Here is a 13958-nt window from a genome sequence, read left to right as displayed (position 1 = left end):
GAAGTGCCATATTACTTTATTTTGAAAGAATCTTAAATATTAAAGACAAGGCATGAGACAGACTGGAGAGTACGTCATATGTTTATTCTAAGCTCTTTTAACCGCTTCCTTCTGTCCATCATCAACTGCTAAATGTCTTATTGTTGAAATGATAAAAGATGAAGATAAAATTTTCATTTGTCCAGTTTTTATATGTTTAACTTAGCCTTCTTTTATTACATTAAAATGTAAAGAGTTTAAATTGATCTTTTAAAACTTCTTTCCTTCTACTTGATAAGCAGCTTTGTTTGACCAAAGGGGACAAAACAAAAGCTTCCAACAATAAATGTAGAAAGTAGAAAGGGCAGAGTTCCACATTAGAAATTAAACAATGAGGTGAGAAATAAAAACAATCATTTTTTGAGGTCAGGTGATGCACAAAGCCTTGCGGTGATTGTGCTAAAGTTGCATGGTAATCTCAGCGTTTCATTTATTTGTCAGTTTCATTTTTTTTGGTCAGTTATGATTTTTTATTTCCAGGGCCTTTACCAAAGCAGGTTGTGATGCTGCTTCCACTGTGGCTGAGCAGAAATGAAGAAGATCCTGAGAAAAACAGACACAAGCGATCTTGATGCGATCTATGTGGAGAATGGCTCGACCCAACCCCCCAACACTCATCTCAACCTTAGAGGCCAAAATGTCCATTTGAATCTTTGGAAACAAGTGATGGACATGATGTACAAGTAGAGGTATTGTGCCCTCTAGTGTTTGGTAGAGGTATTACACGTGTCCATATGGGTTTACTTGCAAATTAATTTAAGGGATTATCAGCGACCACCAGTGGGGTCCTCTGCTCGTGTGTGAGGTGCAGGTATCTTCATTCTTGATGGCTGAGGAAAAGTGTGCTCCCCTGATACCCTCTCAACTGCTAGACCTGACGGTGGGCTAAAGTCTCCTGCTCCGCCATAAGGAGGTGAGATCAGAGGCTTTGCAGATTTGTAGGCCTGTGGGTCGGAGGCCAAGCCACTAATATTGTAGCCATTTCCCTGCCCGCTACCTTTGCTCTGGCCATTGCCAAACTTTTTGTAGCGCGATCCCTCCACCTCTGCTTCCCCTTGTACATCCTCCGTCATCTCAAAGGCTTTGCGTTTTAGCTGCACTCCTCCATCAGAAGTTCCTCCAAGGCTGTGGGATGGGTAGCTGTAACTGCCCCCGACCACTGTGGGCCTAGGGGTCAGAGGAGTGGGAGCACTTATTCCTGAGGAAAGGTAGGAGGCACTAGGGTGGGTGTATCCAGAGGACAGGCCGGACTGCGGGTAGCAACCTGGTGGGTAGTTGTAGACAGGTGTGCTGGCGCTGTAGCTGGTCACTAGAGTAGGTGCAGCCTGCAGAGAGTGTAGAGGGGCAGGTGGAAGTGCTGTGCTGGGCTGTGGGCAGTATCCTGAGGGCAGATAGGTGCTACTGTAGGAAGGAGGGTATTCCTGAGACGGAGGAACGTTGCAAGAGCCGGTGCCACTATAGCCTGGTTCTGAGGCTAAGTTACTGCTCACCACCGTTACACTTCCAGTGGCTGGGATTCCCACAGAGGCAGAGCCCACTTTGGAGCCACTCAGGGCCTCCAGTCCAGGGTAGCATTCCATACCCTGACCTATAGCCCAGGGCTCCGATTCAGTTTTCAGGAAAGTTCCTGACTCTGAGTAGGAACCTGTAGGAGGGCGTTCATACGACAATTCCAGGCCAGAGTATTTCTCAGCATAGCGTTTGAGCAGTGAAGAAGCAGTGAGGGCTGATATGTCATCACTGGCCCAGGGATAACCTGCAGGGGCGTAGCCGCGTCGCGCAACACTAGTGTAGGGGTCTTGTTTGAGGGCAGACTGGGGCGACGTGGTAGACGTGACGTCTAGGTGCTGCTCAGGCCACTGAGATAAAGGGGCAGTGTGCTCCGGAGACCAGTGCATCTTCAACAGACCTGATAGAGACAAGGAAGCAAGGGTCAGCTCAAATACAGACAAGGATAAGCTTTCTACGTGAAATAACTACTAAACACCTAAACGTGTTTTTGTTCCCCCTTAAAGGCCACCTTGAATTCTCATAATCACCTAAAAACTGAAGCATTTTCAAAGTCCTTTCAATGCTTAGCCCCCGCTCCTTCACACAGTCTCGTCCAGGCAGGGGACGGACGTTCTAACCTTTATGTGAAGCTGCCAGCATAGCCCCCAGCCTGGTCTCCACGGCGATAAAACCCTGTCAGCCTGCACGCTACCCTCTGAATCCGTTTCTCTCACATTGGAGCCATTGTTGTCTCTCAGTGAGTCACAAAGCCACCCCCTCCAAGCGTGTGATCTAATTCTGCCCAAACCTCGGGGGTCTGCAGTGCAGGGGGGTTACAGAGAAGAGGGATCCGGGTAATTTTCTCCTCCCCGTCACAGTCACTTGTGCAGAACTTCCATAAACACCTTTACCACTGTCGTGATTGACTGGGCGTGCAAAAGATGTCTACTTTTCATGTAACATGGGCAATCACTGATGGACATCACCACAGAGTAATCCACTTGTTTAGTGGCTGAGCACCACAGGCTTTTTGAACTGGAATTAGGAGGACATTCCAGGCATTGCAGAGAGTTATTAAACTGTCCTGATCCCAGGCCTGGGCCAGAGACACTTCCCTGCTTCAGCATCGGACAGAGTTGGATGTTTTTGCAAGACTTCAGGAGAATATATCACTTTTATGCCAGCACAACACAATCCTGTGATACGTCTGGTGTTTTGTGTTTTGGCTTGTCTTTATTTTCCAGATTCTCTCAACATTAACTGTTCCAGTGAAATGTTTCATAAATTTGAATGAAACAAATCGGGCTAATAATTAAAAGAATGGGTTAGTTAGTTAATTCTGAGACTAAATAGTCTAAATAAAAGCATCTAAATGATCAGAAAGCATTCATTTGAGAGTTACCGAAGCAGGAAGTGCCTGTCTTTTATTAGCTTTTGAACATGCAAACACCTTCACTGGCTCCCCTGCCTGGTCTGACCCATGTCTACATTTGGATTACACCAGGTTGAGTCACATGTTTACAAGGACCACCAGATGGGCCTCTAACCAATCCACATGTTGATCCCTAAATCAAATGATCCCTCAGCCCTCTAATCCCTTTCCTCCAATCCAAGGATCGCAGAGCTCTCGGCCAGCAGAAGCTTCAAACTGAATCATGGAAATCCCAGAGGTCCAGGCTTCAAAAACCTTATTACAGATGGAAATATCAGCTAATTTTCCATCGCACTGAGGTTAAAATGAAAATGATCGACTATCTAAAGTCTACAGTTTTGACAAACAACCATGTGACAGGAGCTTAGAGCATCGAACCACATGTACACGTTGTCTACCTAATATATTCCCCCTTTACCAGAAATAGGTTAACAGATAGCAGTAATATTTTAGAGTTGTATTTTGTCATGTTTAAAGCTCCTGGTGTTAATAGACAAGAGGATCCTCTAAAACATTCCCTCGCCTAACAGTTTACAGGATGATGGAAGAGGGTGTTTACCTCTATTAAAACATTTAAAACCAAACAGAAAGTGTCCTAAAGGTTGTATCTGTTTATTGTTTTAGGTATTTTCTCTAATTCTTATTTATTTGTATTGTCTGTAATCTTGTTCTTTATGCTGTAGTTCTATTTTTGAATCCCAATATTAGCATGCAGTTAAGCATTTGTTTACCTGCATCAGACTAACGCTGCTCTAAAGACACTCTAAATGATGATTAAAAACTAGAAGTGCGGGTGCAATCAACCAGGATCATCAGATTAATATTCTCTGGTCATGCGCGGTGCAGGAAAGAAACAATCACTTGGTGTCGAATCATTTTAGAGCACAATATCCTCAGTATGTCTGGAATATTTTGCAAACTCTTATCTATCATCACAGTGACGTTAAGTCTTGATTAAATGGATTTAAACTCCTCAAATCCTCAAAACGGCACACATAAGTCATCTAAAATATGCAAATTACAGCAAGATTTCTAGTAATAATAGTTTTCATATGAAAATATTTGCCTTCACAGGCAAAAGACACAATCAAATTTCTGTTTTGGCTTCAAAACTTGGTGATCAGTGGGTGCAGCAGATTAAACTCAGATTTACAAACCAAAAAACACGTTTCACACACTAATGCACACACATAGATGTGACAAATCACAGGTGACTGATCATCTTTTGAATCTTTAGAATAAATATCTTGACTGAAACAAATTGTTTCCCTGCATGCTCTGAGTCTCGTGAGCTGCGGCGGTGTGTGGAGACGAGTCACAGCTCTGATGTGGTGGGAGCTGTTGGCCGCAGGACTGAGATGTTTTTACATGGACATTAATGAGATGTTTACAATGGGAACAAGTCCCGGATCCATGTGGGCAACCCACAGCTCGGCTGTTTATTCTAAAAGTTCTGTTTGTTTCCTGGATTGTCTCGCTGTGATTCCTCTAATTCAGATGAAGCAGAAACACATTAAAAACCTTTATTTTGACATCTGAACACAACTTCATTTACAATATATTCAATGATATAAGAGATTATTTACCTCAGTTGTAATCTATAAGGTATATTGTAGTCTAAAGGTCATAAAGAAACCAATTGATGTGAAACAATGATGCAGAAGGAGGTTCTTACTACATATTAAAACAGAGCTAGTCAATTTCAATAAAATCATGTCTTTTCTGATTTATCTTTCATTTTTAACTGGATACACATCTTCTTTTCTTTTGATCGCTTACATCTAAACTAAGACATTTGAAATCAATCCACCAAATTTTCTCCTTTAAGGAAATTAATAATCTTGCAGAATGAACTCCAGCCTCTCTCTTTACTGCTGTTGTTTAATTGTTAATATTTTAATTTCAGTCACTGTATTCATCATAATCTTAAAGAGACAATGTGCAATTTTTTGCGTTAATCCATCGAAACGTTGTTGAAAATGAATGAAAAGATGCCCAGTTAAAAAATATTGGCAGCTTCGTAACATGTAACCATAAAAATCAGGTCTAAAATGCATGGGGGCGGGTCTAAGTCTCTGGGTGACGCCATATTAGATGCCATGTTTCCTTCTATGGAAGCCCGTGAGGACAAAATGCATTTACTGATTTGTAACAAACTGTTACAAAACTTTCGCCATTAATAAACATTGTTTTACACTTTTACTTCTTCACTCTTTGGCAGTGATGAAAGGGAGTCTGATGTGCTTGTTATTTTGCTGGACCTTTGACCATAATGGCCATCCGTTGGTAAGGTCCTACTCGAACACAAAAACACTGCTTGTTTGCAATGATTTGGGTATGTACTGCTCCTTATCACCAGGGAAAATACACACTGTCACTTTAATGACAAAGCTCCTGGTGTGGTTGCCATGGAGAGTAACGATACTCAGGATTGATTAATGTCACCTTAATTAGTTAATTAGTTAAAAACCCAGAGATCACAGTAAATCCCCAGACATATTACTTTATGGGCAGCAGTAGCTCAACAGGTTGAGCGGGTTGTCCGGTAATCGGAAGGTTGCAGGTTTGATCCCAGCTCCGGTCAGAGAATTCTGCTGTTGTGTCCTTGGGCAAGACACTTAACCCACCTTGCCTGCTGGTGGTGGTCGGAGGGACTGGTGGCGCCTGTGCTCGACAGCCTCGCCTCTGTCAGTGTGCCCCAGGGCAGCTGTGGCTACATCGTAGCTCATCCCCACCAGTGTGTGAATGGGTGAATGATACACTGTAGTGTAAAGCGCTTTGGAGACCTTACTCTAAGAGGCGCTATACAAGCGTGGGTCATTTATCATTTATTCTGCACAGAATTTAAAAAATGGAAATATTTGTTTAGCTTTGTTTCATTTAGCCCATTTTCAAAACTCTTTTTAGTTTATACTGCAGTTGAATTTGTTTACATTTTCTTACTAAAATACACAAATGATTATTTATTAAGTGAAAATTAGATTTAGTTTTAGAACAAAAGTCTTCTTAATTTAAACTTCAGCATCAGTCAAAATAACAGCATTGTCCAATTTTTAGCCGATGTAATTAGCGTTAAAAATGGAAAGTTTGACGGATATATTGTGGTGAACATTCACCACTGTAAAGCTTTTTGTATGTCTGCATTTCTGAAAATCAAAAAAGTTAGAATCAAACTCACATTACTAAAATCTCAACCTTAAAGGCCAAGTTCACAGTTTTTTACTTTTGTTGAAATTTGATCGGTAACGAGTTTAACAGAATGAATCTTCTACCCCTATTTCCTGCATTAGCGCCAAAAAAAAAAAAAGAATGGTGAAATGCTTGAATTAAAAGAGCCAGAGAGATGTGCACATCATAACGTCAAATTAGCATTCATGGACTCACATGGCAACAGTAGCGGTTTTAGGCACGGGCAGACAGGGCAGTTGCCCGGGGCGGCATTTTTTCATGACACAAAAGGGGCGCACAAGCGCGGAGTAAAAAAAAAAAAAAAAAAAAAGGAAATCTGCGCCGCACCGAGGTTTTCTATTATCTGTCATAGTGTCTGGATTGGAAACAGCGAGTTGGCGCCCCCTGCAGCTGCAGGCGCTCCTGCTGACTGAGAACGTTCACGTGCACCGTGTGTCTATGAAGAACAGGAAGGGGAGGGGTGCGGCGGGGGAATTCACCTCTGCGTCTTTCCCAAATGAAATGAGCGTGCAGGGGCTGAATCAACTGTATTAACATGGCTAAAGTCAATCACATCTTAAAGTTCTTCCATATTTCATTCATAATATCATAAACACAGGCCTATCATTCTTTCAGGTGTTTCTGAATTGTGTGAAATGACCGAATAAAAAAAGGAAAAACAAAACGATTTTGTGGTCACCCCCCCATCAAGGTCAAATTGTTTAGTCCTGACTAAAGGAAACTTACTGAGTCAGGAGCCAAACAGAAGAGATGAACATAAAAAGGCTAAAACCACCAGGTGCCCCATTCAGGGGATTAAAAAATAAAAAAGAGGAGAAAGATAAAGGTATGTAGCTCTCATGATGCATGTTTTCAATTTTTTGAACCAGTTAACTGGGATTTTAATGCTTAAATGCGGTCAACTAATTGCTAACAGAGCTAATAGGGCTGAAATATTGAAACGAATATTCAAATGGTTCGAAAAAAGTCCTTGAATCGATTTTTACTGATTCAAACTAGGATTTGTTAAATGCTCGCTGCAGCCTGTGGCCTGCATGAACAACAACAAACACATGTTGATCATGTTCACATAATAATAAATAAAACAACTCTACAAGCAGAAGAAAACTCCCAAGTCACCACTAACTATCCTGTTTATTTATTGCAGATGGCTTCACTGATTATTTTTACATGATTTGTTCTGTAAAAGTTGGCATTTTTGGTAGTCTACAGTTTTTTATGTCAGTTTAAATTACAATTTCAGAGGCAATTCTAAAATATTATGGATCATGAGATCTATTGGAGATCTACCCCAACTTTTGGACTTCTCTGCCAGTCACTGTGGCTCCAGCTGAGAGGAGCTTTTCAAAACTTGATCAAGTCATACCTGAGGTCACCTATGTTTCAGGGGCGGCTCACTAACCTGGCTCTGATTAGTATCAATCACTCAGTAGGGGAGCAGATTTCATGTGATGACATTATTGATGACATTGCATCAAGGTTAGGTTTTAATTTTTGTTTGTGTTTTCTGTTCTAAGTGCAATGCTGTAGTGATTATCTTTAGTTTGTTATGTGTGAAATATTTTTGCTATTTAGAATATTTATTATCTATTATGTTCATCGTCGTCGTCGTCTTCCTCCGCTTATCCGGGTCCGGGTCGCGGGGGCAGCATCCCAACTAGGGAGCTCCAGGCCGTCCTCTCCCCGGCCTTGTCCACCAGCTCCTCCGGCAGGACCCCAAGGCGTTCCCGGACCAGATTGGAGATGTAACCTCTCCAACGTGTCCTGGGTCGACCCGGGGGCCTTCTGCCGGCAGGACATGCCCGAAACACCTCCCCGGGGAGGCGTCCAGGAGGCATCCTGACCAGATGCCCAAACCACCTCAACTGGCTCCTTTCGATCCGGAGGAGCAGCGGTTCTACTCCGAGTCCCTCCCGAATGTCCGAGCTCCTCACCCTATCTCTAAGGCTGAGCCCGGCCACCCTACGGAGGAAACTCATTTCGGCCGCTTGTATCCGCGATCTCGTTCTTTCGGTCATTACCCAAAGCTCATGACCATAGGTGAGGATTGGGACGTAGATCGACCGGTAAATCGAGAGCCTGGCTTTCTGGCTCAGCTCCCTCTTCCCCACGACAGATCGGCTCATCGTCCGCATCACTGCAGACGCCGAACCAATCCGCCTGTCGATCTCCCGATCCCTCCTACCCTCACTCGTGAACAAGACCCCGAGATACTTAAACTCCTCCACTTGAGGTAGGACCTCTCCCCCGACCCGGAGGTGGCAAGCCACCCTTTTCCGGTCGATTATTATGTTCATATATTCTTAATATTTAGTTATTGTTTGTTTTTGTATATTTGATTCTATATATTTTGATACAGTATATAATGTATAGTGCTTTACATTCTGACAACTTCATAGTAATTAATGTAAATATGTGCAACTTAGAGAAATGAATGTTCAATAGTCGTTCTAATAAAACATGCCTGTTTGTAGAAAACATGCGTGCGTTCATGCAGGTGGGGTGGTGTGGTGGTGGTGGGGGGGGGGCGCTCAAAGGGGGCCTCGCCCGGGGAGTAATTCGATGTAGAACCGCCACTGCATGGCAAGGAAGGCTATTGTGGATCTAGCATCCAGGAAAGAGCAGAGCGTGTCTCGGCTAGCAGAAGCTAACAGTTAGCATTAGCAACTCCACGATATGACAGAACTCCTTCAGGCCTGTGTTATTTGTGGAGATTTAACATCAACGTTGCAAAGCAGAGTCAGAAAAGTTGTGTTGCTGTTAGCCAATCAGAGGCGAGATGCCAGAATATCAGGAGATAAGACTCCAAATCCTGCCGTATGAAGCTCAACTCTCCTGTGGTTCACCTCTAGTTTCTGACAGATGAGCATGGACACTTAAGTCCCTTAGAGATGGACTCAGGAGAGATTCATGCTTCTCCGTCTGCGTCAGTGCGGAGACACGCAACGTCCCTGCGGGCCTACCGGAGAGCTCCACAAGGACGGACGGAGTCGAGCTCTCTTTTCTAAACATCCGTCCGTCGAGACGGACAACGCAAGCTTGTGATTGGTCAGGACGCCGCTGTTGTTTACAGCGCCGCCATTGCTCCCTCAAAAACATAAAGAGAGCCGAGGATAACAAGCGGCAGACACGGAGAATCTTGAAGAATACCTCGCGAGAAAACTCTAAAAACATGAACGTTTAATTCCCCGTGACTGGAGGAGTGAAAAGATGCGCAGCAAGCGTTTTATTTGTGGACTGAAATGACAGAAAACGTGGGTTTAGAGGTGGGGAGCGCTTGAAGAGGTGGAGGAGGATGAGAGACAAATTTGTCTGTGTTAAAAAGTCTCTTATATACACAAAAAACACAATATAAACACACTATCTTGGACCGATACATGACAGGATACCACAGAACAGCGCTACGCCCTCTGTTGTCCTGCCGGGCAATTGCTTTGCAACACTCTCCAGGAGACGGAGAAGTAAAAGAGCAAAGCACTTCCATCAGTCCGTGCGTGTCTGTCCCTTGCGGAGCTGACGGAGAAGCATGAACCAGGCTTTACAAGGCATTCATTTGTACAAGAGACCACTGCAAATGTGTTGATGGAACAAGTGAACTTAGTCTTTAACCCTCTCAGGCTCAAAATAGGTTTTGATAAAAGGACGAACAACTAAGTCCTTCAGGGGTACTTCTGAGTTAAAAAATGCTCATGAAATATGTGTGTGGAGTAACCAGGTAGGTAGGTTTTAACGTTGCTAATCTGCAATGCCTGCCTCCAGAGGGTTAAAATATTTAAACCCAGTAACTACAGCATGTTTGGGCTCAAGGGCTACACACAACTTCTCAGAGGGCCACAAATGGCCCACGGGCTGCACTTTGGACACCTTTGTCAAAAAATTTTAAGATATCTTTAAGTTTCTCCACTTTTTTCAAATGTTATGAATCTTTTATTGAACTTGTGTGACATTACAGAACAAGTGGGCATGCTGCGGCAAGAGAGGACAAAGAAGAGCTGATTTACAAGATGAATCCAACAACAGCAACACTTTCTGCAGACTAAAGTAAACTTAACAGATGCTTTACTACAATCAGAAATATAAAATTACCCTGAGTTTAAAGCTGGCTGATAAAATACTCCAAAAGATTGAGAATTTATTAAACAGCTGCTGTCAGATTTTTCCATTTCTCATGTTTTTCTCTTTTCAGGATTATGTGAACTAATCATTCTTCTCCGTGCATGAGTGGAGGCTTGTTCGACTGCTGGTTGGCTGCGTGGTCAGTATGAGTAATTAGGGGTTAATAAGATGGAAGTACCGGTGGGGGAAGGGGCCGACTGGAACGGGGATTTGGGGGTTGTGAAGCATCGGAGATGGTTGGATGGGGAGTAGAAAAGTGTCCCTTCTGTAGCTGAAGGGTCTCTGTTAGCGCTTTAACTCTACTCACAATAAACAAAGAGATCTGCCTGAAGACAGCCAATCAGAAAACACACGCACAGACACACACACACACACACACACACACTGGTGTTCGTGCAGAGTTTGACTTCAGCCGGACAACAAGCAGAGGAACTCTTGGTCATCCATCGGATGAGTCAAGCTGCTGGAATGTCAGGAATCTAACCTGAGATCTATTTACAAAGCACATATATCCTCTCCTTACACTCAGCAGACGCTTGTGTGTGTGTGCGTGCGTGCGTGTGTGTGTGTGTGTGTGCGCGCGCGCGCGCGCGTGCGTGCGTGCGTGCGTGCGTGTGTGTGAATGAGCAGTGCAAAAACAGAAAGCCATAATAAATGGCCATGACAGCTGTGTGTGTTTCATTTGGTGGTTTGTGTCAGGAGTTGATTCACATTTCTGCAACGATCAATACAGAAAGGATAAGATCCAAAAAATGGTATGAATCTTCAAAGAGCAGAGTGGATTAAACACACACTCACACACACACACACACACACACACACACACACACACACACACACACACACACACACACACACACACACACACACACACACACACACACACACACACACACACACACACACACACACACACACACACACAGCTGTCCATGCCCTTGCTTCCTTGCTTTCAGGGTAAATGAGGGTTGGATTGTTATGTAAGCAGTGAACACAAAGTCAGTGTGAAGGAGAATGGACCCTCATTCTCTCTCTAATTCCTTTTCCTCTTTTTTTGTTGTTGCACTCCTATAAATGAAGCTGCCATGGATTCAAACACTAATGTTTTATTCATTTATTTATCTGTTTCCCTGATTTTCTGCCACACACTCACGCCCTGGAGCCTCTCTTCTCCTTGTAACGACATGACCGTGTGTCCCGGCCTGTGTGGTCAGTTTCCCCCTCCCCCTACCTCCTTTAGCTCCCACTCACATGTGGCAGAGGCTACCCTGGACTCCCACCCCCCCAGCTCCCTCTCTCTCCCCCTGCTTATTGGCTCCACTCATATATCAGCCTGCAGCTGACCAGTCCCTCCTCACGTCTTCTCCATCTGTCCTCCACGTTGCTCTTTTCTCCATCTTTTAGCCTAGCTGCTCTAACGGGGAGTCTGAAGGTGTCCTTCAATTTGCCTAATGAGCAGTCATGATTACTTTGGAGGAGTAATGCATGTGCATGGGGTGGAGAAGCAGAGGTTGATGTTTATGTGGCTCACTATTCAACACTAATGAGAGGCTGTTGACACTGAGTTACTAACGATGCGCCTCTCATTCACAGAAACGCTTCACCGTGGAAACGGGCCTCTAAAAAGAGCTAATCATCACTCTCTCTGAGTTACACTGTCATCATTAGGGCTCCTTAACGAGGTGCTTATTTATCTGGGAGCTTATTTGTGAGATATTACTGAATCTTATAGGTGTGTGTTATTCAGGAGGGGAGAAGTAACACAACGTTGGGAGTCACTTTGTGGAAGGAGTGTGACAAATGCATGCTAGTAAACCTCTATCTGCCCTTACAACTCCCTCATTCCTAAAAAGACAAAAAAGAGGCTTAGATCACGAAGTCTGCTTTCTGAATGCAGAAACATGTAGAGGGAATTCCCCTTCAGGTTATTCCAATCAGGTTAGTGTTGTAATCTTGTTAAAGCGTGTCCTGATCAATAACCTGATCAGTCAATAGAAGCATAGCAAGTAGCTGAGCTAGGAAAGCCTCACGATCAGCATGCAAGAACAACGCTAGACACTGCTGGATGTGTTTTTGTGCAGATTCAAACATCTGATTGCTTTTTACTTCACTGACTTTGCATCAAAGACATTAACGAACTGATAAAGCTTCAACTCAGTAACTCACTGGATGGTGACAAGCAGCAGTCTGAAGGGAGTTTCCAACTTATCTTCAGACATTTGCAGGGGTGTGAGCTTCTGGAGTTGCTGGAATTTTCAGCATGTTCTAAAAAAATGTGCAACAAACTTCCTCTCAAAATAGCCACAGAGTCATTTGGTAAGTGTGAGAAACCCTTGTGAAGGGCTGGTGATCCGATCACAAACACAAGGATTAACTAACCCTTTGTGACCAAATAGAAAAACTGCTGCAGATTTGGCATTTCCACGCTAAAATCAGTAAATATGCTGTTCATTTCTCTGTTAGGTTTGCACAAATGTTGGTTGAGTCATAAGCCATCCATGCATAGATGTAGGTATTGAATATCTCATTAATGTTGATTCTCTGAATCACTCTTGTGATGTTATTCTGAAACCAACGTGAGTAAATGTTTCCAGTATGAAAAAATTGCTTTATTTTAGTGATCTATCGATTAAGGGACCCCCCAAAAATTAAAAAACATGTTTTCTTCAGTCCTAACAACAAGAAAATGAGCATGGGAGTGGGCTTCCAGGATCCTGCTCAGATTTGCAGTCGTTGGTGCACCTCACATGCATCAGAAGTAATCTCTCTACAACTTCTTGCAAAAAAGTTTTGTATGCATCAAATGCATTTTAATAACAGGTCATTTGTTTTTCACAGTTTGTTTCTCCAGCTAGCTGCAGCCCCGTGAACATGCAGCAGAAACGTGAAACTTTTATCTGCTGAACTCTGCTCACGCACAAGTTAAAAAAGAAAACAGCTACTGAACACTTTCTGTGAAATTCCCCAAAGCAGCTGTTAAAGCCATTAGCATATCTGCCTTCTCAACGTGACTTCTCAGAGATCCTCCCCACTACACAGCTCCCTTCCCTCTAACCAGGAGTTGGACAAGAGAGGAACCAGAAAAAACTGGATTGTGGACAGGAAAACAGGCCCAATCGAGCTGACTCAAGGAGCAGCTATGGTGCAGTAGACGTAAAAAAGGTTCTGACTCACTGTAAGGGGCAGCAGGGCTGAGCATTCTGCAGCCCTGGTCCCAGGTGAAGAGGACAGGACCAGGTCCACTTGCTCCTACTGGGGGTCGGGCTGCATGCTCCCGGGTCCTCTCCTGCTGTAGATGTGGTGGCTGCTGCTGTCGTGGCTACTGACCTGCCTCCAGTGTGGCTCCATGGTTCATCTCACACCTCAACACCAGTCTGACATGCTGCCACCTGAAGAGTGACACCAGCAGTGTCAATAGATGCACTGGGATCATTCATTAGATGAGTCGCGCTTTTAACGGTCTACACACTAAATGTAATTTATTATAATAAAACAGAAGAAGCAAAATAATCTGAAGAAAATACTTGCTGTAATAGTTTTTCATGCGTTTGCGGAAAATTACACAAGTAAAAGAGGGTCTAAACGCTAACAAATAAAACGTACTTACTGAAACCCCTCAAACAGATTGTATATTAATCTGGTAACGAAAAATTTAAAACTGATTAACGAAAACAACAACAAAACTATAAAC

At 43.5% G+C, this 13958-nt stretch overlaps 1 protein-coding gene across 1 annotated transcript; it reads right to left on the bottom strand.

Annotated features, from left to right (window-relative positions):
• Positions 1-579: 579 nt before the first annotated feature.
• Positions 580-13656, bottom strand: si:dkey-195m11.8 (fidgetin-like protein 2). The gene is made up of 2 exons (XM_070549877.1): positions 13442-13656; positions 580-1948 (listed from the first exon to the last, which is right to left on the bottom strand). Exons 1-2 carry the CDS (start codon positions 13464-13466, stop codon positions 807-809), a joined length of 1167 nt encoding a protein of 388 aa, XP_070405978.1. The 5' UTR covers positions 13467-13656; the 3' UTR covers positions 580-806.
• Between the last annotated feature and the right edge of the window lie 302 nt (positions 13657-13958).

This window comes from Nothobranchius furzeri, chromosome 3 (genome assembly GCF_043380555.1).
Source record: "Nothobranchius furzeri strain GRZ-AD chromosome 3, NfurGRZ-RIMD1, whole genome shotgun sequence".
Classification (NCBI taxonomy): Eukaryota; Metazoa; Chordata; class Actinopteri; order Cyprinodontiformes; family Nothobranchiidae; genus Nothobranchius; species Nothobranchius furzeri.
The sequence above is the reverse complement of the archived record's forward strand: the minus strand, read 5'-3'. Positions and strand labels throughout refer to the sequence as shown.